Here is a 25,094-nt window from a genome sequence, read left to right on the forward strand (position 1 = left end):
CAATAATGTAAATAAATGATCATATGTTTTTCAAATATCATCGTTCAGGTTATATTACTTAGTTTTATAAGATCTTAGGACTTCAATAATTGTTTAAATTGACAAGTTATAAACAAATTAATGATTAATTAGGTTTGACTATAAAGACTCACTAGTAGTTTCATAAGTTGACTGAGGCAACTAGTTCAACTATTACTAGTTGTCTAATTTTTAACTAGCCAACTAGATCGACTTTCATCAAGTTGTCAATAGACGACTAGTACAACCAGAAAGACCGTCTATAACAGCTAGTCGACTATTCTCTAGTTAGCCAGGTTCTCAAGTTATACTTATAAATTTTAAGATGATCACACCGATATTTTGATTAATTTACATGATTAAATATCAATTTTATGTTAGTTGAGAAATTAAATATGACTAATGAGTTTTTCTCATCATCATGAAGTTAAACCCACGTTGAACACGTGAATATGTTATATTAGTAGTTGTTATAGTAAATATACTAATTAATTATTAATTAAGTTTGACTATAAAGACTCACTAGTAGTTTCATAAGTCGACCGAGACAACTAGTTCAAATAGACATTAGTTCTGTTATTTTGAACAAGCCAACTAGAACGACTCTCAACTAGTTGTCACGATAAGACTAGTCCGACCAGAACGGTTGTCACTACTATAAATAAGCCTTTCTGGTGCGGAAGGGCATTAGGTGCGACTTGTCGCACCTAAAAATCGCACCTAAATGGGCAACAGGTGCGACTTGTCGCACCCAAAGGGCTCCAAAAATGAAAAAAATTTCGCTGATTTTAAGTGGTATTGGGTGCGACTAGTCGCTCCGAATAGTTTTGAAACCTTTCAGGTGCGACTAGTCGCACCTGAAAGTCTTAAAAAAATAAGCGCTCAACTTCTCCCCCTCATTTTTTTCATTTGTCTGACGTGGTATTTATTTTTTTTTTTTTTTTTACTTTCAGGTGCGACTAGTCGCACCTATTATTGTTTTTAGGTGAGACTAGTCGCACCTATTAGAGTATCAGGTGCGACTTTGTCGCACCTGATTACTAGGGTTTGTTTTTAAACAGCTTCGACTTCTTCATCTCTTCACAACAGCCCTCCCTCTCTCTCTCTCCCTCTGCGACTCTCCCTCCCACCACCGCGAGCCACCACCGTGAGCCACCACCATCTCCCTCGCTCTCTCTTTTCCGAGGTACCGCCGCGAGCCACCACCTAGGCCACCACCGCGAGCCACCACCGAGGCCACCACCGCGAGCCACCACCGTGAGCCACCACCGCGAGCCACCACCATCTCCCTCGCTCTCTCTTTTCCGAGCCACCACCGCGAGCCACCACCGCGAGCCACCACCACAATCTCTCCGTCACCACCACCTCCGACCACCATCCCTCCGCCACGACCACCTCCGACCACTATCTTCTCAGCCTCGGTATGTTTTTTATTTTATTTTATTTTATTTTTGTAAATTATGACCTTTAGTCGTGCCTCGGCAGCCCCGGCCATCATCTCGCAGCCCCGTCCTCGCCGCGTCGCCTCAGCCCCGTCCTCGCCGCGTCGACTCAGCCCCGTCCTCACCGCGTCGACTCAGCCCCGTCCTCGCCGCGTCGCATCAGCCCCGTCCTCGCCGCATCGCCTCAGCCCCGTCCTCGTTGCGTCGCCTCGGCGTTGCCGCGCCTTGTACCTCGCAGCCCCGTCGGTGAAGGTTAGTGGTTATTTATGTTAATTAAATTAATTGATTAGTTATAGTAATTAGTTAGTTAAGTTCATAAATTAGGTAAATAAATTTGTTAAGTTGTTATTTATATAATTAATTCACATGTTTATAAAAATGCTAATTAGTTATTACATTTTAATAAGTATGTTAATATGTTAGGTTAATAAGTAGTTAATTTAATTCACTTGTTGATTAATTTGTTAATTTAATGAATGAAGTATATTTGTGTTTAATAAATACATGTATTAATTATTGTAGTTATAATTGTTAACATATATAGTGTTTATAATTAGTTTAGTTAACTAATTAATTTGTAGTGGAAATCAAATTGGTTATAAGTTGTTAGTTTAGTTAACTAATTAATTTGTAGTTTAATTGTTAACAATTTGTACTTAATAATGAAATTGGTTATGTAACTAATTTTAAATTTTAAATGTTAGTTTAATTAAGATTGAAATTGGTTAATTGTTTAAACTATAGATATTGATAAAATGTTGTGACCGAGCCACGGAGGCTCGGTTTAGGACTTAGTTAATTAATATGATAGTTTCTGGATGGATTTTAAATGTTTTTAAAGTAGTTTGCAGGTTTTTGGTTTAACAATATTATAGGGGAAACTCTGCCAAAATTTCGGTAGAGTTTTGAACCAGTTAGAATCGAAATCCACTAGAAATAGTCCATTTTCAAAAACAATTCATTTTCCAGGATTGTTTCCAGGATTTTGAGGCGCTTTAGTATCTTTCCCACAATTTCTACAATCCATTTTATAAAAATAAGATAGCTTTCACAGTCTCTCTCTCATTCCTTCTAAATTCGCTCTCGGTCCTTTAGTAAGATCGGACTTTCAATGCTAATTAATAATTCTCGTTGTCTTTCTCGTTCAGCGAAATCAATGTCTAATCCAAGTAGAGATTGGGTTACCGAGAACGAGAGGTTGAGCTGGCAGTATAAAACAGGGGTTAACGAGTTTATCCGCATTGCAAGCAGACAACCGAACGAAAATGGTCAATATCGTTGTCCTTGCAAGTCTTGCAACAACGTGAGATGGCACGCCATCGGGGTCGTAAGGCATCACCTCCTGGACAATGGGTTTACCCCAGGCTACACAGAATGGTATCATCACGGCGAGCGCCTTGTCCTTACTCATGGTGAAGACCCCATTGGAACTGATCAGAGAGGAGTAGGAGGATTGCACGACGCCCTGCATGATATCATGGACCACGAGGATTTCGACGACTTTGCGGATCCGACCCCGAGCGAGGTGCGTGCGGAGGAGCAAGTGGAAGACTTATTTGCTGAGTTGGAAGCGGAATTGTACCCTGGATGCAAAGAGTTTTCGTCTTCGTCGTTCTTGGTTTCGTTGATGCACATCAAAGTCACGAACCATTGGACGAACAAGTCGTTCACAGAACTCTTGCAGCTCTTGAGGAAGTCTCATCCAACCGGTAACCGAATTCCAGAAAAGCACTACGAGGCAAAGGCGAAACTGAAGCACTTCGGCATGGGGTACGAGATGATCGACGTGTGCACAAACGACTGCGTCTTGTTTCGAAAAGATCTCGAGAAAGCTGAAGTGTGCCCAGTTTGCAACGAGAGCAGATGGAAGCCGACTGGGAAACAGATACCGCAAAAGATATTGCGATATTTTCCCCTGAAAGATCGATTGAAGCGGTTGTACGCCTCTCGACACACGTCGCTTCAGATGCAGTGGCACGAAAGAGATCGCGTCAGAGAAGAAGGCATTTTGCGACATCCTGCGGACGGTACGACGTGGAAGAACCTAGACAAAAGATACCCAGAATTTGCCGAAGAGCCTCGGAACGTGCGGCTTGGATTAGCTTCTGATGGGTTCAACCCGTTTGGAGAAATGAGTCTAGCGTACAGCATGTGGCTTGTGGTGCTGACTGCGTACAACTTACCGCCTTGGTTATGCATGAAGAAAGAGTACCTTATGCTGACGCTTCTGATTCCCGGGCCGAGCTCACCAGGAAAAGACATGGACGTGTTCTTGCAGCCACTAGTTGAAGAGCTGAAAGAATTGTGGGAGACGGGATTCAACGTTCGAGATGGAGCCAACGATGAAGTGTTTCGATTGCGTGCTGCGCTACTATGGACGATAAACGACTTTCCGGCTCGATAGTATTTATCGGGATGGAGTGGCCAAGGGTATCTCGCTTGCCCCACGTGCAACCTTGACACGCCGTCACTGAAAGTCAGAAACAGAATTGTGTACTACGACCATCGTCGATTTTGGCCCATGCGTCACCGATTGAGGAAAAGTAGCGATCACTACACAAATCGCCACGAGAGACGCAGTAAACCCGACAAGTTGACTCCGCAAGACATACTAGCTCAGTTGGCTAGTGTTTCTTGCACGAAAACTGGCAAACACGCTGGTTTTGTTGGCAGAAAACGAAAGCGAGCCGAGAGTGAGCTTAATTGGGCGAAGAAAAGCATCTTCTACGAGTTGCCTTACTGGTAAGAGTTGGAGTTGAAGCACAACTTGGATGTCATGCACGTAGTGAAGAACGTGTGCGAGAATCTTCTTGGGACCATGCTTAGCTTAGAAAAGAAAAACTATGACACCGAGAAGGCGAGGTTTGATTTAATGGACTTGAAAATCAAAACCAGTTCGCACTTGCAAGAACAAGGGAATGGGTGGTACAAACCGCAAGCAGCGTACACTTTGACCCTTGAGCAGAGGCAGCGGTTTACCGAGTTCCTCCAATCTGTCAAATTTCCAGATGACCTCGCTGGTAATTTGAAGAAAAACGTGACTGCTGACGGGAAGCTCACAGGTTTGAAGTTGCACGATTGCCACGTGATCTTGCAGAGGTTGTTGGCTGTTGGTATTCGCCCTTTTGTGCCAAAGGCAATATAGGATACGATCTCCGAACTTTGCAACTTTTTCAAGTTGATTAGTTCTAGAACGTTGAGAGTGAAAGATCTCGAAAAAGCGCAAAATTTCATTGTCGTGATACTATGTAAGCTTAAGATCATGGTTCACGTGGCGATTCATCTACCAGAGGAAGCGTTGTATGGCGGCCCGGTTCATATGCGGTGGATGTACCCTTTTGAGAGATATCTTGGTACGTTAAAACATTTTGTTAAAAATAGAGCTAGGCCTGAAGGCTCTATTGCGGAAGCTTACGTTGTAGAAGAAGCTCTAACGTTCGTTGGAAGGTATCTCGAGGATAATAAAAGTGTTAATGAAGTTCCAGTTCGAGAGCTTTCTGTTTTTCGATCCGAGATGTGTGTGCCTTATGGGATGATGAAGCCGATAATATTAGACGATGAGCAGAGAGAGAAGGCGGAGTGGTATATCTATACCAATTGTCCTGAAGTAGATCCATATTTGCTGTAAGTTTATCGATCCATGTGTTTCTCTAAGCTATTCCATTGTTAATCTGTTATTTGAGTAAAGTTTCGAACAACAGTGAGCATTTGGAACTCATACGACGGAATTCTCAAGTGGGCATTGAAGATGCTGAACTCGAAGCAACGCATAGAAAAGAATTCAAAGATTGGTTTGCAAAAAAGGTAAACCCTAAACCTTAAACCAAATAATTCAAAGAGTTAAAAGTGCTAAGAATTCCTTTGTTTTGAACCAGATTTATGACATAAAAGTTAGTGGCTCTGACGTGTCTGAAGAGCTCTACGCATTGTTTGTCGGTTCATTGGAAATCGCCCATCAATATCCGAGCTGTTTTGTTAACGGCGTGAAGTTCATCACTCGTCGTCGTGATAATCAACGAATAACTCAAAACAGTGGTGTATGTGTGCCCATGGATGAGTACAATTTCTACGGATGAATGGAAGATGTCATCGTGCTTAACTATAGACATAACTGTCGTGTCGTACTATTCAAATGCATGACATAACTGTCGTGTCGTACTATTCAAATGCATTTGGTATGGTGACAAGTACAATACAGGGCGAATAGTGCATATTGATAAGATTACTGGAGCGACGAGTTCTTATACCGCTAAAGAGTGGTTTACAGATGAGCCGTTCGTACTCGCGACTCAGGCGAAACAAGTCTTCTACATCCAAGATCTTGTTAAAGGTGGCGATTGGGAAATTGTTCAGGAATGCAATCATCGAGGGATTTGGGACATTCCCAAAGTTGACCCTACCACATCAGCCTTGGTCCCATTGACAATAGAATTGTCAAACATCGAAGGTCTGAATCATCGACACGAAACCGCTGAAATTGAGCTAGTCAGTATCGTTGACGATGATGAAGAATTTGATGAGGATAATGAGGCACACATCGTTTTTGAGGAAGAAGATGTTGATGTAGATATAGAAGATACTAACATTATAGGCAGTGATGATGATGAATGAGTAATATTTATCTAATATGTAACCACGGTTTTCCTCCGCCATATGTGAGGGCATTGTAATAAAATTCCGTGGTGTCGTCCACGTTTCGTTGTTTTCTGATTTTGTTTTCTTCTTATATGATGTCGACTGGAGCAGGTGGAGGCGAGGATCCACCACAGACGCCGGGATCCTCCGGATCGAAGAACACACGTGGACCAACGAAGGGTCTCGTGTCAGCGAGAGCAGGGGTAGGGACTCTTGGTGCGAATGTAGTTCGCTACGATCGGCGACACATGATGTTCTACCAGGACATCAGGGAGCAAAATCCCTTGATCGGCACCTTCTCGAACCGTCTTGGAAACTTGATCAAGGCGATGTTTCAAGCACACGCAAATGACGGGAATGAACTCGAGCCTCAGCATGTGACGGCCGTTATGACCGCAATCCATAACGAATACCGTTTTGTGTACGAGGATCCTGCAACTGGCGAGAGAGTGCCAGCTGATTGCATTCGCAACGAGATAGAGTCTACTATCATTCGCGAAATGAAGCGGTTGCGACGCAACCAAAAGTCAAAGTTATCATCTAGATTCTTCAACAAGTTTTGCGGGAAAATAGAGCTCGCCAGAGAAGAAACACCAAAGGGCTATACGCACGAGGCTTGGTTGAAGGCAATAGAGGTGTTCAACACACCGGAACATAAGGTATGAGTTGAACATGAATTTTTTTTTCTCATCGAATCGAATTAAATGAATTTATGTCTCGCAGGCAAAGGCTGACCGCAACCGACTAAATGCGAAGAAGAAGTAGACAAAGGCCAGACAAGAGTCGATACCTTTTTTCGCTCATCGACAGAAGAGCGTAAGTTGCTTAATTTTTATTAACATTAGACACATTAGTCTTATTTTGATGATTAAAACTTGCAGATGAAGGAGGATGGGACATTGTCCTCCGCATTAGCGACGTGGGAGAAAAAGCATCAAGATATTAACGGCAACTGGACAACGCCCTTCGCGAGTCAACAATTTGTAAGTTATTTTATTTAATTACTTAATAATAATTTTATTTGGTTTTTTTTGTAAAGGTGCGAATCAACGCCCAAGTGGCAGATATTTTCCGACAAGCGGAGGAGAGAGGCGAAGAGGTGAGCCTCGAACGCGCAGAGGAGTATGTGATGCATGACGTTCTCGGGCCATGCCGTGATTGGGATGTCGGGATAGGACCCACGACACCAGTTGTGGCTTTGAGTGTGGCTCGAGCTCAAGATGGAAGCTCGTCTGGTTCGTCACCTCAGTCACGCGCCGATCCAGTACTGTATACCGAGTTGCAAGCTCAGTTGGCAGCACAACAAGCTCAAATGGCGGCACAACAAATGCATATGGAAGAGATGCAGCGACAGCTGCTTTCGTTTACACAGATACATACTCAGGCTTCCCCTACGCCGACATCAGCGGCAATGGCTGATAATGAAACGTCAGGTTCTGCGGAGTTTCAGCGTGATCGTCCTAGCGGTAGCGGCAATGGCCGAGGAGGAAGCAGCAGTAGTGGCCGCGGAGGCAACTTATTTGGAGGAAGAGGAAATTCCTCTATAGATAAGTTTTATAGGCAACAACGAAAATAGTTGCACTTGTATATTTTTATATTAGCGAACAAACTCGTATTAGTTGCTTGTATATTAAATATATTTTAATATGAAATATTAATTTCTAATTCTAATTATAATTCTATTATAATTCTAATAATATTAATTTCTATTTCTAATAATATTATATTCTAATTCTAATATTTGTAAAAAAAATTTAAATAAATTGGGAATCGGGTGCGACTAGTCGCACCCAATAAGTTGGCGGGTAGGGTATTGGGTGCGACATGTCGCACCCAAAAGTCAAATTCCCTCCTTTCCCACGGAAAAATAGGCGCGACTTCAGATGCGATAAGTCGCACCCAATAGTGTCGCACCTAATAGTATATACTATTGGGTGCGACATGTCGCACCCAATAGTATTAGCTGCGGACGCACCTAAAGTCGCACCTGATAGTACTATCGGGTGCGACTCGGTGGGCATCAGGTGCGACTTTTGTCGCACCTGATGCCCATATTTGTAGTAGTGTGTTTATGACACGTTGAACTAGTTGAACCACTAGATTACTAGCCTAACCACTTGTATATGTTGGATTAGTCGAACTCGTTGGCATGAAAAATACATCAGACTTTGTTCATTATTAGGACGATCAGTTCGACGTATCTTTAGTCATCTCGATCGAACTAGTAATTATGAACCTATTTTTCTTCATTATTAGGCGACTAATTCAACCAGTCTTTGGTAGTTCCGGTCGAACAAATATTTAAATAAGTATGCTCTCTGTTTGGATGACCACATAAACTAGGTTGTGGTTGTATTTGTTTTTCATTCAAAATTTAGAAAGCAGGTTCAACTCAGCACTAGTCGACTTGGTTACTCAAATATTTTCAAAATTTAAAACTAAAGACTAAACAATAAATAAATAAGTAGAAAATATAATATCATGAAAATAGTTAATCAAGTTCAACTATTAAATAAAACAAAATAGTATAAATAACATAACGTTAAGAAATACGCAATATCATGTTAAATTTCAACTAGATTGGCCAAAGCTTCTAATCTTACGCTTTCGGTATTCTCCAACTGAAGGAAATCTCGTTTGTTGGAGTCTTCCACGCTTGGCTTTGAACTATGGAGCATAGACTTTTATGTCTTGCACATCATCTGGGGACTATCCACTCTAACAATTCTGGAGCAGGGTAGATTTTCTGAACAGAAGCCAATGACCATAACTCTTTCAAGTAATACTTCGAGCATAGCGTATACATGTTGTTTGGACCACCGGGGAAAGCAACTAGGGATGTGCAGATGGAATTTTGTCAATATAAAAAAATTTACAAGTACAAATTTTCTTCTCCAAATCAACTAAAAAACTATCATATTCTCCTGTTATGTGGAACTCAAAAGTACTCATGTTCAACTCTCGAACTTCATAGAACGTCGAATTCTTGTATCTTGTGTGTAATTCCTTCTCAATCATTGGAGTTAAAAGTTGATATGAAGATCCTAAACATGACTCCTTCCGATGCCTATTAAACCATTCAAAATAAAATTTTCCACAATTGCATCGGCCAAAGGTATCAAATGATACGCTCTTGCATTCTTCAACACCCCATTGATGCATTTGGTGCCATTTATAGTTCAGATGTTGTAACGAGAACCCGGAAAATAACATCTAGCCTATTTTCCAACATCAACACTATTTTCAAGGTATTCCGTTGCTTTTGGATACCTACTTTTATAGTCATCGTAGAGTTGGTTGAATTCTGATATTGTGTATGGCACAACAATATCCATGAACTTAGTTGCTGCAGAATGATGTGTCTTACCTTTTTTTTCATTTTCCTTATCAACTTCAAGGTCGTCACGTGCTTTACTCTTAACCCTTGTCTTGATATTTTGAGAAAGATGACATGCGCAGAATCCATGCGTTAACTTTTTGTAGACCTCGATCACTGCTTTGAGTATACTTTAATGTCGATCTGAGATGAAGACCAACTCATCTTCATCAAATATTATCTCACTACTATAAATTTCATTTTTTTAGTGCGGAAGTGTATCCGGTGCGACATGTCGCACCTAAATGTCGCACCTAAATGGGCATTGGGTGTAATATGTCACACCGGATACCCTTCCAGAAAACTAAAATTTTTGCTGATTTTAAGTGGTATCGGGTGAGACTTGTCGCACCTAATAGTTTTAAAAATTTTAAGCCGACTTAAAATCACTCCTCTAATTTTCACTTTCCTGAATACTATCCGGTGTGACATATCACAACTAAATGTCACACCTAAACGGTCGAGGGATGCGATTTGTCGCACCAGATACATTTCCAGAAAACATAAAATTTGTTTTTTTTAGTGTTATCGGGTGCGACATGTCGCACCAAATACCTTTAACAGATGCGACTTAGGTCATTTATAAAACCCGACTTTCTTCTTCTTCTTCGCCTCTCTGCAACTCTCTCTCTCTCTCTCTCTCATTTCTCTCTCTCCCTCATCTTCTCTCTCATCCCTTCTCTCTCTCTTTCTCGTCCCTCTCTCTCTCTCTCTCGTCCTTCTCTCTCGCGCATGCACCTTCGCCCTGAACAGCACGCCCACCGAGAGAAGAGCCGATTCTCATCGCCACAGCCCTTCCTCCTCGATCTCTTTGGCTGCGCGCCCCTCCTTCTCCACTGAAAAGAGAGCTGGTCCTCCTCGCTGCCGTCCCACCCACCTTCCCCCCATCCATTATTCTTCAAATCAACAACCGCGAATGCGAGAGAATATTGGTGATAGTTACCATCTTGAGTCGTGGCAACAATCATTGTACCTCTGTACTTAGTCTTCAAAAAAGTACCATCCACCACAATCACCTTCTTCATTGCCTTGAAACCCTCAATGCATGCCCCCAACGCCATGAAAAAAAATACTTGGAACACTTGATTATCGTCTACAACTAAATGTGTGACCGTTCCGGGGTCTAATATTTTCACCATGTGCAAGTAACGGGGAAGTAATGTAAAGCGCATGTCTGGTTCACCTCTAATACCATTTGATGCCGTTTGTTTAGCCCTCCAAGCTTTGTCGTACGATATTTTCACCCGACGATTCTTCATAGTATTCATGATCGTCTTCGGAATCGGTGTATAAAGTTGGCCCAGGTATTCTTTTCTCAACATGTTAGCTACTAAATTTGCATTTGCTTGTCGGTTTATCTTATCCATGGCATTGGCCCAACAGCCGCCGCCAATAATTCCAGCTCCGGATCTAGCTCCGCAGCCTCTGTCTCCGGCAAGCCCAGGTCGAAGAATAAGAGAGAGAGAGAGAGAGAGAGAGAGAGAGAGAGAGAAAGCCGATTGGAGATTTTGGTTATCGATCGACATTGCCAAATTCCCTAAAATATATTAGAATTAATATTTACTATAAATATGAACCAATGTCGTTTTTTTCTCTTAATCCTCTCCTCCGCAATAAATGCTCACACTCCCACTAGAAAAAAAATATACAGAAATGCTACACAGCTTTACCAATGTCGTTCGCCGGTAAATTCATGCCCGAAACGATGACGAGCCTGATTCGCATGAATCACTCGATATGAGCTCACATATGTCTCCTCTCCCTAACGGCGCCGCCGCCAGCACTTCCATCTCTGGCTCTAGCTTCGCAGGCAAGTCCAGGTCAAAGAATAAGAGAGAGAGAGAGAGAGAGAGAGAGAGAGAGAGAGAGAGAGAGAGAGAGAGAGAGAGATTTTGGTTAACGATCGACAATGCCAAAATCTCTAAAATATTATTATAATTAATATTCACAATAAATATTATGATGTCACAATCCCTAAAACCAAGGAATTTGAATTTCCATTAACTATTTTTTATTTATTTCGAAAATAGAATTGGTTATTCAAAAAAAGGCAAAATTGGAAGTAAATATTTGATTTAATTGCCACATTATCAGAATTAAATGGTTAAACAAAAATCATGAACATTGACTATTTAACAAATCTGCATTTCTCGTGGCTTAGTTGATTATATTTTTCATAAAAATACTGAACATTTTTGTTTAATAGTTTTTATTTGAAATACATTGTTTAAATCGATCTAGATTTGTACAACCCCTGTGTACTTTCTCTTTATTCTTGTAGTGACGATGATCATAAGTGTGTAGAGAGTGTTGTTAGGTTGAGTTCGGACCTACTTTTATAACCTTTCAAAAAGGCTAAAAATATTCACGACCAATTGTGTTTTGGCGACCTTGTCGAAGTTAACAGGACCCTTCTTCGTGGGGAGCTCTTAAAAAAGCCGAGAGCTAAATTCAAGAAAATTTATGCATTTCGACGCAGCGAGCTGCATTTCTTGCGGGCTCATTGCAGCAAACTAATCATCTTGCCAGGGCAAGCTACATATTTTGACACTTCACTATAGAAGCTTGAGTTCACCATGATCAATTCAATATTTTTCTAATGTGATGATGAATTCTTCGTTTTGAGCTCCAAATTGAGTGAAATCGCTCTAAAATAAAGTATGATATATAAAAAAAGTAACTAATAAATACTTTAAATTATAAAAAAAATATGCCACATGAAACTTGTCAATTGCATTTAGCCAAAGTTTAGTTAATAATCGGAAATGAGTCAATTTGATTAAGTTCTTTTGCCCTAAATCGATTTGATTAAGTGGCAATGAAAATGAGTGAAAATAAGTCAATTTGATGACGAGGTAATTTGGTTATAATAATAAGAGTAACAATTTCTAAACATTCACCAATTGTTGGGTAAAATATAATATCAGCGTTTCAAGAAGGCTACATATTTATAGTACACCAAAAACTAGTGCTTATCACCTTTTTTTTTAAGTAATTTCGATATAATTTGTAAATATATAAATAAAATATCAATTTCCACTATTTGTAATCATAAAATTCAATAGTAAGGTCATTATTTTACTATTAATAATTGACACAAATTTCTTTTACAAAGTATAATTATAAGTTCAAAGGAGGGCTTGAGCCAGAACTAGAAGCGATTCAATAGAAACAACAAAAATCTGTAATAACTACAGTTTTCATACAAGTTTTCAATATGGTTTTTTTGGGTCAATTTTAAACAAGTCTCATTATAAAATTTAACAGAGCAAATTTTGTAGAGAGGAAAATCAAAACCTCACTGAGCAGAGATTTTATACTACTATGGCTATTGAAAGGTAATGGAAATTCCATTTTCAATAAGCCACCTTCCATTGCTTATTGGAAATAGCATTTCCATTAGACATTTTGGTGCCTTCCATTGCTTATTGGAAATGGAAGTTCCGTTAAGCTTAACGGAAATCCATATTTCCATTAACTTCCAATAAGGAATTAAAAAAATAAAAAAATCAACTCTTAAACATCTAAACTATACGTTACACAGTACACACACACGCACAGTCTCAATATTTTTCCCCAACAGTACACAAAACCTGCCACCCTTCCGACACACACTCTGCCACTTTCGCCATGTGTTGGAAGGGTTATTTCCGCATGATAGACACATGGCAGACGGTAGTTCCGCGAGGTAGACTTCACGTGCGGAAGCTCATCCTTCCGTATCTCTCCCGTCCAACAAGCTAGCTTGACTATCCATGGACTGACTAGCTTTAGTGAACATTAAGAGATTACCCTAGTGACCCAATTATTATGTCGACACGGGAGTGAAAAGTCCCAAGACCTTACAACTAGACCAACTATTTGGGTTCAACAACCAATAATATTAGACCGCTTGTAGTCTAAAACCAATGGAAGCTACAAGTTCTTAAGCTCAAAATACAATTGATATGCTAGCCCAACATAAGCTATGACTTACTCAATACTTTTGCACCAAAATACAATATGTCAAAATTAATCCAAAATTATGACTTTTTTATATTTATTGGTACAAAACTACTCTCAATGAAATATCTTTTTTCTTTTATATTTCGTCTATCTAGTTTATTTAAATGATCGTCAATAATCTGGAAAAAAAATATTCAAGCAAACCAAACGAAAATTATTTAGGTTTATTGGTCATTGCTTTAACTTCATGGGTTGAGTTTGGTTTGAATTTTGGTGTTTCATTGTCATTTTGGGTAGAGAAGAAGAAGAAAAAGAAGAAATCATAACAGAGAAGAAGAAGAATTGACGTGGAGGCGAAGAGAGGGATAAAGCGATTTATGTCCATATTTACGTATTTAACGATTACACTCCCTCAAAGTCTCGTATATACATAATAATTTGGTAAATCTAAAAAAAATGGTTTTAAAACTCTGGAAATTCGTTTGAAGATTTATTGAGATTTTGTTTATTTTATTGACATCAATGTCAATAAATCTTCAAACGATTCTGGAATTTTTTTTTGAAAATTTATTGATATCGTATTAATAAATTTAATGGATGTCAATAAATCTTAAAAAAAATTGTCCGTTAAAGATTTATTGACGTGTATTAAATTTAGTGGCAATGATGTCAATAAATCTTCAAAGCATTCTTCAAAATCGTTTGAAGATTTATTGACATTCATGTCAATGAAAAGACAAATGTTAATATATATTTCTTCAGATTTTCAATTTTTCCAAGTTTTTTTAACTTCACATACCAAATGAAGAATGATATCTAACTTTGCTTTTGGTCATAAAGTATTGAGGAATTCATAGTTTATGAATAATCTCCTTATATAAATGTCTTTTTTATATACATCTGTATGTAGTCAATTTTTAATTAATTATGATTAATATAAAATATAGGGGAAATAGTGACAAAAATACTCAATGTTTAGACAAAACACTACTTATATACTCATTTTTTTTCCTGGGCAAAAATACTCAAAGTTTCAAATTTAGTTACACATAAATATTTTGCCGTTAAAATTTCTGTTTGAACTTAACGGTCCGAGTAGTAACGTACTCATTATAACGTAACATGTTGTATTTTTGCCAAATAATTTTTTTTAGTATATAAGTAATATTTTGACCAAACATTGAGTATTATTGCCAACATTTCCCCTAAAATATATCATGTATCGAAAATAAGTCTTCACCGACATTCAATAATCGTATCGTTGAAATATGGGAAATGATCTCAACTAATAGTAATTTTGATAATTTTGACAAAAATAGTAACAACTATGTTTTGAGACACTTTTACTATAGATTACAAAATAGTAGCAACTATAGATTCACAAGTCTACAATTAACAACAATTGTAGATATATAAGTCTATAGTTACTAGTAAAAATGTTAAAAAACAGTTAAGCTACTATTTTTGTCCAAATTATCAAAATTGCTACTAGTGGATGCTATTTCCTTTTAAACATTCACATTGGTACCAAACTTAGTTGAGGCCCAGTATAATGGTGGGCCAAATTTTTAAAAATGACGAGAGAAAGTTGCCCTAAATAGGAGTAAAAAAAAGGGTTTTGACTTTTTTGGACTTTTTTTCAAAAAAGTCACAAATAGGACCTTAGCCATTTTTTTTTATTTATGCAATTACAATTTTACCCTTACTTTTACTTTTTAATTACAGTTCCCTATGTTTTATTTCATATTTTTTTTTCTTTCCTTTTATTCATTCTTACTGTCTCACTTTCTCTCTCTCTCTCCACCATTTTTGTTTCCACTGAGTTTATTTCCACTCAAGTCTTGCAGAGCATGACCGGTTTATTTGATTTATTTGAATAGAGGTGAGTTGATAAATAATCCTCAAAGAGTAGATCCGAGCCCGAGGAACCCAATAACGCGCCGGCGAGCTGGTCAGAGGGGTGTGCCGCGACCAAGTTGGAGGCAGCCTCATCACACGAACCTGAGAAGACATTTTCGTGTTCAATGTTTTTTGTTTTTGTTGGGAATGTTTGATGTACTTTGTCTTGGAAGTGGCTTGCTGCGAGACAAAGAGTTGAAGAAACTCGTGGTTTAAACAACTGCGAACCAGGTAATACCTCGGGGTTTATCGCGATTTGATGTTATCATTTTTTATTTTATTTTATATATTTCCGGAGCTGTTTTCATATTTTTGGATGTTCCCACTCTTGTTTGAAGTTTCCAAACATGTGCAAGAGAACTAATCTTTCTCACATTATAAAATTATTATATTAATTTTATTCTTTCATGGTTCATAATAGGACCCACTGGTCACGAAAGGAGCAACTTTAGTTCCATTGCTTGGTATCGATGTTTGCGAGCATGCATATTATATGCAGGTAAATAATTTGAAATTTATCTACTCAATTTGCTGTATATTCTCTCTGGTAGTTGTTGCAATGCCGCTAAAAGCTATTTTTCTATGCTTGCAGATTGATTACATGTTTATAATGGCTCAAATTATTATTATTATTTTTGTAATTGTTTTAGGCAGGGATTTAATTACACAATCTGATAATCGGATGCTGTCACGACCCGCGAGCGACAGCTCGCCCACGAACCGCGACTGATCAACTCAAATATGTACATAACTCACATAATTTAAACATAATATCTCATAAGATTATATAATAGAATAGTTTGCGAAAATTCGGGGAAATTTTTCGCTTTTGTAACTTAGAGTCTTATAGCGACTCCTATACAAATATGTTCCGGAACGTTTTATCATAAGATACTAACCCCCGATTAAGAAACCCCATAGCCCATAGGTCAAGGCAATACGCGCTCGATCTCGGTCTTCAATCTCGTTTCCCGCTTACGAGCTTTTCCCTTATCTACATTACCAAGGGACATAAAACTATGAGTCGAATGACTCAGTAAGTGGGAGTCTATCTATAAAGTAAAACGACTAATGCCATGTGACGTGCAAACAAATACACAAGAATGCAGAAAGATTGCTAGATATAACTAGAACATAACATTAGAGCATGACTGACGCGTGATATCACACTCTATCTATTCACTTGTCGTTCTGCAAGATCGTACATCCTCTTCTGCTACGATCTCCATAACGACAATAAGCCAGCCTCAGACCTCGAGCAGCAGTCTTACGGCGGCTTGGGTGTTTTAAGATTGTCTGGGATCCACTAGTGGTACCATCTTCATCTGACGTCGGCGCATGTGTGCCTCCTTGGCACGACAATGAGTTCACTCGAGGCGACTGCTCATTGTTGAATGGGTTCACTCTAGGCGACTGCCCATTACCATCGGGTTCGCTCGTGGCGACTGCCCATTATCGTTGGGTTCGCTCGAGGCGACTGCCCTTTACCATCGGGTTCGCTCGTGGCGACTGCCCGTTACCGTTGGGTTCTCCCCAGTTTTGAGTACTCATCGCCATACAGACCACCTAGGTCTGCCACAAACACAAGTCGTTGACTTGTGGGTACCACCGACACGAGTTTAATTAAAGTTTGGGTACTCTGCGGCTAGCAGCGTACACGTTAAACTTATATACGGAAGAGCGTAACGGGATAAACCCCGAAAGAAATTATTATTTCCCTTTGAAGCTCGTTAAGTGTTTTAGGTTGAAAGCTCGAAATGTGACTTTCGAACTCTCTACTCCCGATTGAATTCGAGAGTCTATCGCTCTTCCGTCCTCTCGATTCCAACCTACTTCCTAGAGTTAGAAGAGAGTCTAACTATACACAAAGCAAACATGGATGGTTCAAGTTAGCATTTGAACCTAACGGGCGTACCCGAACTAAGTTTTCAAGCAAGAGTGGCCGAAGCCTTAGCTTTCGAGTTTATTCATTTTAGGCTTTTACCTACTCTTGTTTACTAGCAAGCAAATGCACAAACAAACAGGGTTATACCCTTGGTAAGTAGTTGACTTATGTCTCCTCACTTACCCGGAAATGTTTGACAGAAAGCTCGACGATTCCCGAAGATGTCCTGCTTCTCACGTTCCTCGAGACACTTGGCACTTGTCGAAACGTCGGAAGAACTAGCATCCGGAGTTGAACATCCGTTAGTTATTGGATTCGAGTTTACTTAAAGAGGATAGGGTTCGTTGTCGGGATTAGAGTTGGTTCGGAATTCGAGAATTTAATTTATTATTCCCTGGTTTTTCGGAAGTTTATTCAAGACTCACGTATTCTCGTATCGAGAATGATACGAAATAAAGTTCAACGAGTAATCATGAGTCTTAAATAAATCAAATAATCCGAAATTAAAATAACCGAGAATTCCAAACGAATAATTAAATTAAATTCATAAGCATTATTAAATAAATTATTTATTTAAATACTGAAGGTACATATCTAAGAGTATTTAAACGCTATAAGCGATTTAAAACTCACGAGTTAATCGAGCTTTATTTCGATAACTCTTTCACTTGATATCTTCAGAAACTGATCTTGTCGCTCTTGACTCGTCTGGTTCCCGTCCGTCCGTCAAGATCTGTAATTCAAACCTGGAACCCAACGACGAGTTAACATCTTAAATTCCAAACTCTTATCAGTTTCAAAATCCAAATCCCAATATCATGATTCAAAACCCGAACCCAAAACCAATTCAAGCGAACTCAACTCGAAACCAACTAACCGAAAACATCCTAACACGAAAAAGATCATAAAAACTCAAACGGAGGCTCAACAATATCATCACACGACAGTCTCAACACCTCACATGTCCCAGTATAGCTTACGGCAAAACACAGAACCAAACCAAACAACAACCATCAAACTTTCAAACCAAACTAACCACACGGCCAACGATATACTCAGCCAAAATAACCACTCAATCCAAACTTCCAGAGTCTCAAACTTATCATCACAGCCTCAACAAACCAACAACAAATCTGAAAACACATATTAAAGACTCACACGGCCAGGTTAACAAACTCAAAGAAAATTCGTCCAAAAATCAAGTAAAAATTCCAACAGCCATTGTGATCAAAACCCAAGCTTTAAACAGGTTCATAAACGTCTCAATATCATCAAACAACCTCCAGAAATCACAAAATCCCAACAATAATTTCCATGAACCCTAGAACCAAATTTTCGGCCAATTTCAAGCAAAACCAGGAAATCCGAAAACAGTCCTCAAATTCGAGTTATAATCATCAACAATTCTCAGATTACTCAAGAAAATCAAAACCCCCCAAATGAACCCAAGAACCCTTAATCTCAAAATCTTTTTCGGGTTTGATTTTCTTACCGAGATTCTCGTGAATTCGGACTCCTCGACGTGTTATCTCTTTTTCCCGGCGTCTCTTTCTCGGGCGGTGGTCACGGCGAGCTCGCAGCAGGGTTGCTCCGCTCGGTCGAGATGCGCGCGGTGGCTCGGCGTTGGGTGACGCGCGAAGAAGAGAAAGGAAGAAGAAGTGTGAGAGAGGATGGCGGTGATGATGAGGCTCGAAGGAGCTTAGAGAAGTGGCCGAGTTTTTTTTTTTTTTTTTCTTGTCTGTAGATGGAGCTTCTTGCGCGCAGGTGAAGAGAAGAGAAGAAGAAAAGAAAAGAAGAAAGAAGGAAATAGAGAGAATGGTGAGGTGGCCGTGCAAGGGAGGGATGAGTGGAATAAGAAATCCACGTGGCAACCTCTCCTCGCGCCACACGTGCACAAGTGGCCCACCCACATTTTGACACGTCTCTCCCAAAACAACCCCCCTTTATCTTTCAAATTCGTCCTTCAAACGTTGCACATAAGTCCTTTTAAAATAAAATCTCACAATCCTGTCCTTAATTAATTAAAAATAATCTCGAAAAATAACCGAGAAAATTGTTATCATTTCCCGTTATCTTGAATATATTTAAGGGATCTCGGAATTTATTTTTACTCTCGAGATTTTTAAATCTCCGGGTATCTTTCGAATAATAATATTGAATTACTCGAATATTCTCATTCCGAAATTTCATCGACCTTAAACATTATTATTTTCCAAGATATTTAAAATTTAAGGACGTCTCACATGCAACAAGAATTTGAATAAAAACTCGTCCATTTTATTCAAATTCACAAGTCGAGCATTTACAAAAGTTTATACATTACAATCCCTACCCCCTTAGAAGAGTTTCGTCCTCGAAACTTAGAACAAGGCAGGGTATTTCTTTTGCATTTCGCTCTCAAGCTCCCAAGTAGCTTCTTCCGTAGAGTGATTCTTCCAAAGTACCTTGACTAGAGGCATGGTCTTATTCCTTAAGACTTTCTCCTTGCGATCTAGGATTGCGACGGCTGATTCTTCATATCTGATTTCAGCACGGATCTCAACCTCTTGCTCTTGTAGGATATGCGAAGGGTCATACACGTACTTCCGTAGCATGGACACGTAAAATACATCATGGAGGTTGGACATAGACGGTAGTAGAGCTAGGCGATACGATGCCTTGCCTACTCGTTCCAGAATCTCGAAAGGTCCAACATAACTCGGGCTGAGCTTCCCTTTCTTTCCGAATCTCATGACACCACGCATCGGGGAAACTTTCAGAAAGACTTTCTCTCCTGTTTCGAATTCTAATGGTCTCCTACGCCTGTCAGCGTAGTTTTTCGGACGACTTTGGGACGTCCTCACTTGGATCTTCTTAACCGCTTCCGTGGTCTGCTCAAGCATCTCAGGTCCAATGAACGTGCTCTCACCAGCTTCATTCCAATGAACTGGAGAGCGACAATTTCGCCCATACAAAGCTTCATACGGCGCCATACCAATTGTCGCCTGATAGCTGTTGTTGTACGAAAACTCAACTAGCGGAAGGTAACGACTCCACGAGCCCTGGAGGTCTAGAACACAAGCTCGGAGCATTTTCTCCAACACTTGGATCGTTCGTTCGCTTTGACCATCAGTTTGTGGGTGGAAAGCAGTATTAAACTTCAGGCGAGTTCCCAGGTTTTCTTGTAATCTCTTCCACAACTTGGATGTGAAGCGAGCATCACGGTCAGAAACAATCGAGCTAGGAACCCCATGAAGACGTACAATCTCTTTTATGTAGAGTTCAGCGAGCTTATCCACGGCGTGAGTGGTTTTGATGGACAAGAAATGAGCTGATTTGGTCAATCTGTCGACAATGACCCAGACTGAGTCGTGACCAGCTGTGGTTTTTGGCAAACCTGACACGAAATCCATCGTTATCTGCTTCCACAAACTTCCTATAATAGCCAACAAGACCGAAGAAACTCCTTATTTCCGTGACCGTCTTTGGCTGACTCCACTGCCTCACGGCTTCCACTTTGGTAGGATCTACCATGATATCAGCGCTACTGACAACATGACCGAGGAATACTACACGTTCCAGCCAAAATTCACACTTCGAGAACTTTGCGTACAGTTGTTTTCCCCGCAGTCTGCCTAGCGCTAGCTTTAGATGCTGCTCATGCTCTTCGTTAGTTTTCGAGTAGATTAAAATGTCGTCGATGAACACGATCATGAACTTATCCAGAAACTCCTCAAATACTCGGTTCATCAGGTTCATGAATGCTGCCGACGCGTTAGTCAATCCAAACGACATAGCTAAGAACTCGTAATGACCATATCGAGTACGAAAAGCAGCTTTCGGGATGTCTTCATCTCGAACCTTCAGCTGACGGTATCCCAAACGCAAGTCAATCTTCGAGAACACTGTCGCTCCTGACAGTTGATCAAGAGATCGTCGATCCGCAACAACGGGTACTTCTTCTTGATCGTTACTTGGTCCAATCCACGGTAGTCAATACAGAGCCGTAAGGAATTATCTGCCTTCTTAACGAACAAGACAGGCGCTCCCCAAGGCTAATGACTTGGTCGTATGAACCCTTTGTCAAGCAACTTTTGTAGCTGCGTCTTGAGTTCCTTCAATTCTGCTGGAGCCATACGATATGGAGCTTTCGATATCGGAGTTGTGCCTGGAATGAGCTCTATATTGAACTCCACTTCCCAATCAGGAAGTAGGTCTGGAAGATCTTCTGGGAAAATATCAAGGAAATCTCTAGCAACTGGAATCTCCTGCGGTTGCGGCTTGACCGTCTTCGTGACGTCTATCACGCTTGCAAGGTAACCAGCGCGTCCCTGATGCATCATCTTCACGGCCTTCAGCGTCGATACGATCGAAATACTCGATTTCCGAGAGGAACTTTGGAACTGCAGCGGTCCAAGTCCGGGGTTCTGGAACATAACTGATTTCTTTCCGCAATCTATGATTGCATGGTGGGTACTTAACCAATCCACTCCGAGGATTACGTCATAGTCCACCATTTTCAATTCTATCAAGTCTGCTTTCATTATCCGATCATGAACTCGGATGGGTACATCTCTATACCAGTATAACGACTGGTACTTTTCCCCAGAAGGCGTAACCATAACAAACAGGTACGAGGATTCTTTCTGATGTTCACCTTAACTGATCAGACTTCCTAGATGCGATGAATGAATGCGTGGCTCCTGAATCTTTTCCTTGATTCACTCCGCTTTGGGCCAGCAGCTTCAGAAGGTGTTGCAACACTTCGTTCCGGTGCAAGAGTCTGATCACCTTCGCGCCAACCGGCAATCCGCAAAGCTCTTTGCACAACGTTGGCGAAAGAGCGAGGTCAATCATCGCCGATATCCACTTGGCTCACGATATCCACGTTGAGCCCATGCATGTACTTCATCCTCCTAGCCTGATCAGTAGGGACTAGGAATGGAGCGAACCCTGCTAACGTGTCGAACTTTGTCGTATATTCTGATACTGACATTGAACCTTGTCGTAGGCTCATAAACTCACGTACCTTGTTCGACAGGTTAGCTTCACTCGGGTACTTCCCATGGAACAGGTTGAGGAAATGGATCCACGTCATCAAGTGGACATCCTCAGACGCCGCCACCACCTCCCATCAGCGCCTAGCCTCATCTTCCAGCTGATTACGGCGCAAGCCACTCTCTCTGTATCAGATAGCTGCATAAAGTTGAGGATTTGCTGCATCATCTTGATCCAATTCTCACTGCATCTGGATCAACACTGCCTCCAAACGTCGGAGGCTTTTACTCACGAAACCTCTCGTACACCGGCTCGCTCACAGGAGGAACGACGTCAGGGATCTGGAAGTTGAGCTCCTCAGGAGAATCCACATGCACTCGTGGTGGCTTCTCGCGTCGTTCTTCCTGAGCTGGAGGTTCAGGGTTTGGCTGGGGTAGTGCGTTCAATTTCATCAAGACATCCGCAATCGTGCGGCTATGCTGCTCTATCCGTTGAGCAAAGCTTGATAATTATGACGCTCCTTATGCTCGTCTTATCGAGCAGCGTCAACTCAAATTTTTCAGGATGCGTCTAATCTCTGAGAGATCCGCAACTGAAACATTCTCGGCATTGGACGTATCTTGTCTAGACCCCACTTCTTATTTTCACATATAAGAGGATGGGCATGGTTGAATATCACAATCAACCATAACGAGAATGCGTAACCAACATGGACTAGCCCATCAAGGCCTAGTCAAACGAGATTTAAACACAAATGCTAGTTCTCTCGTTACACACACAAAGCAATCACTCTTGTGGTTGACAAGCAAACATCTACGCAGCTGGGTCGTCCGAAGGCTCAGCGGGATCCTCCTCGAAATCTCCCTCGTCACAGTCAACCTTCTCGTCATCATGCGGAACAACCACCGGAAAAGCAATCATCGGGGGTAAGGTACTCATATACCACATCGCGTCACGACGAGGAACTCAGTCTGCATTCGCAAGACAGCGAACGAGGGACAATCAGATCCCAGCGTTAGATATTGGAGCTCTACACACAGCTCCCAATACTTGATACCTCGTTGGAGTCTATCCTTGAGCACATCGGACACCGGTCCGCAATCTTCTGGACAATCGATTTCCATATCGGACAACCGATTCCATCCCGAGCCGGTAGAATTCGTAAGTTGCTCCTCCCACTCGTCCCTCTCTCCTGCCCCCAACGTGTATTGTGTCACCTTCTGGAACATCTCACAATCTCGGCTGATAATACCGTCAGCGGTGAAACGAGTCCATCGACTCAACGTTGGCCAATAAGGAGGGGTCATCACGATATTCATACTGGAGCAGTGAAACGTCGAGATGACACTCATCCATTCACAAGTCAGACCGATCCACCGGCCCCTAAGTGATGGTGCCTCTCACGACACAGAACGTACTTGCGGTCGAAGGAATTCACGTGATCGCATCGCGGTATAGACGAATCTCATCGGGGAGGAGGGATCTAACTCCTAGCAACTCATCCTGCATCATGTCGAACCTATCTCTAGACAGGTCGACTTTAAGCACAACACTATCACATGGCATACTCGCGACCTATACCGAGAACACGTATCCCAAGTCTACAGAAACGGCTAAACCTGGGGCTCTGATACCACAAAATCTGTCACGACCCGCGAGCGACAGCTCGCCCACGAACCGCGACTGATCAACTCAAATCTGTACATAACTCACATAATTTAAACATAATATCTCATAAGATTATATAATAAAATAGTTTGCGAAAATTCGGGGAAATTTTTCGCTTTTGTAACTTAGAGTCTTATAGCGACTCCTATACAAATATGTTCCGGAACGTTTTATCATAAGATACTAACCCCCGATTAAGAAACCCCATAGCCCATAGGTCAAGGCAATACGCGCTCGATCTCGGTCTTCAATCTCGTTTCCCGCTTACGAGCTTTTCCCTTATCTACATTACCAAGGGACATAAAACTATGAGTCGAATGACTCAGTAAGTGGGAGTCTATCTATAAAGTAAAACGACTAATGCCATGTGACGTGCAAACAAATACACAAGAATGCAGAAAGATTGCTAGATATAACTAGAACATAACATTAGAGCATGACTGACGCGTGATATCACACTCTATCTATTCACTTGTCGTTCTGCAAGATCGTACATCCTCTTCTGCTACGATCTCCATAACGACAATAAGCCAGCCTCAGACCTCGAGCAGCAGTCTTACGGCGGCTTGGGTGTTTTAAGATTGTCTGGGATCCACTAGTGGTACCATCTTCATCTGACGTCGGCGCATGTGTGCCTCCTTGGCACGACAATGAGTTCACTCGAGGCGACTGCTCATTGTTGAATGGGTTCACTCTAGGCGACTGCCCATTACCATCGGGTTCGCTCGTGGCGACTGCCCATTATCGTTGGGTTCGCTCGAGGCGACTGCCCTTTACCATCGGGTTCGCTCGTGGCGACTGCCCGTTACCGTTGGGTTCTCCCCAGTTTTGAGTACTCATCGCCATACAGACCACCTAGGTCTGCCACAAACACAAGTCGTTGACTTGTGGGTACCACCGACACGAGTTTAATTAAAGTTTGGGTACTCTGCGGCTAGCAGCGTACACGTTAAACTTATATACGGAAGAGCGTAACGGGATAAACCCCGAAAGAAATTATTATTTCCCTTTGAAGCTCGTTAAGTGTTTTAGGTTGAAAGCTCGAAATGTGACTTTCGAACTCTCTACTCCCGATTGAATTCGAGAGTCTATCGCTCTTCCGTCCTCTCGATTCCAACCTACTTCCTAGAGTTAGAAGAGAGTCTAACTATACACAAAGCAAACATGGATGGTTCAAGTTAGCGTTTGAACCTAACGGGCGTACCCGAACTAAGTTTTCAAGCAAGAGTGGCCGAAGCCTTAGCTTTCG

At 41.1% G+C, this 25,094-nt stretch overlaps 2 protein-coding genes and 1 long non-coding RNA gene across 3 annotated transcripts in view; all 3 read right to left on the reverse strand.

The window, feature by feature from the left end:
• The window catches only part of LOC149385052 (RING/FYVE/PHD zinc finger superfamily protein), a 39,706-nt gene that overhangs the window by 4,315 nt on the left and 10,297 nt on the right, over positions 1 to 25,094 (reverse strand). The window lies entirely within an intron of this gene.
• On the reverse strand, positions 17,461 to 18,949 carry LOC149385053 (uncharacterized). Its single transcript, XR_016301472.1, has 3 exons — positions 18,693 to 18,949; positions 17,834 to 17,946; positions 17,461 to 17,478 (listed from the first exon to the last, which is right to left on the reverse strand). It is a non-coding gene; the product is annotated as an uncharacterized LOC149385053 (long non-coding RNA).
• LOC149385054 (uncharacterized) lies at positions 19,144 to 21,723 on the reverse strand. The gene is made up of 4 exons (XM_089626227.1): positions 21,243 to 21,723; positions 20,577 to 21,093; positions 19,645 to 20,524; positions 19,144 to 19,161 (listed from the first exon to the last, which is right to left on the reverse strand). Exons 1-4 carry the CDS (start codon positions 21,721 to 21,723, stop codon positions 19,144 to 19,146), a joined length of 1,896 nt encoding a protein of 631 aa, XP_089482353.1.

This window comes from Urtica dioica, chromosome 9 (genome assembly GCF_054948205.1).
Source record: "Urtica dioica subsp. dioica isolate 48M chromosome 9, U.dioica_male_clone48M_v1_H2, whole genome shotgun sequence".
In the NCBI taxonomy this organism is placed as follows: domain Eukaryota; kingdom Viridiplantae; phylum Streptophyta; class Magnoliopsida; order Rosales; family Urticaceae; genus Urtica; species Urtica dioica.

What these genes read in the sequence shown, in the direction of transcription:
- LOC149385054 (XM_089626227.1), bottom strand. Translation starts at nt 21,723, where the DNA reads ATGAAAGCAGACTTGATAGAATTGAAAATGGTGGACTATGACGTAATC. An exon ending in CAAAGGGTTCATACGACCAA is followed by an intron (nt 21,094 to 21,242) that starts GTCATTAGCCTT and finishes ATCAACTGTCAG; the next exon opens with GAGCGACAGTGTTCTCGAAG. An exon ending in AACGATGGATTTCGTGTCAG is followed by an intron (nt 20,525 to 20,576) that starts GTTTGCCAAAAA and finishes CATTGTCGACAG; the next exon opens with ATTGACCAAATCAGCTCATT.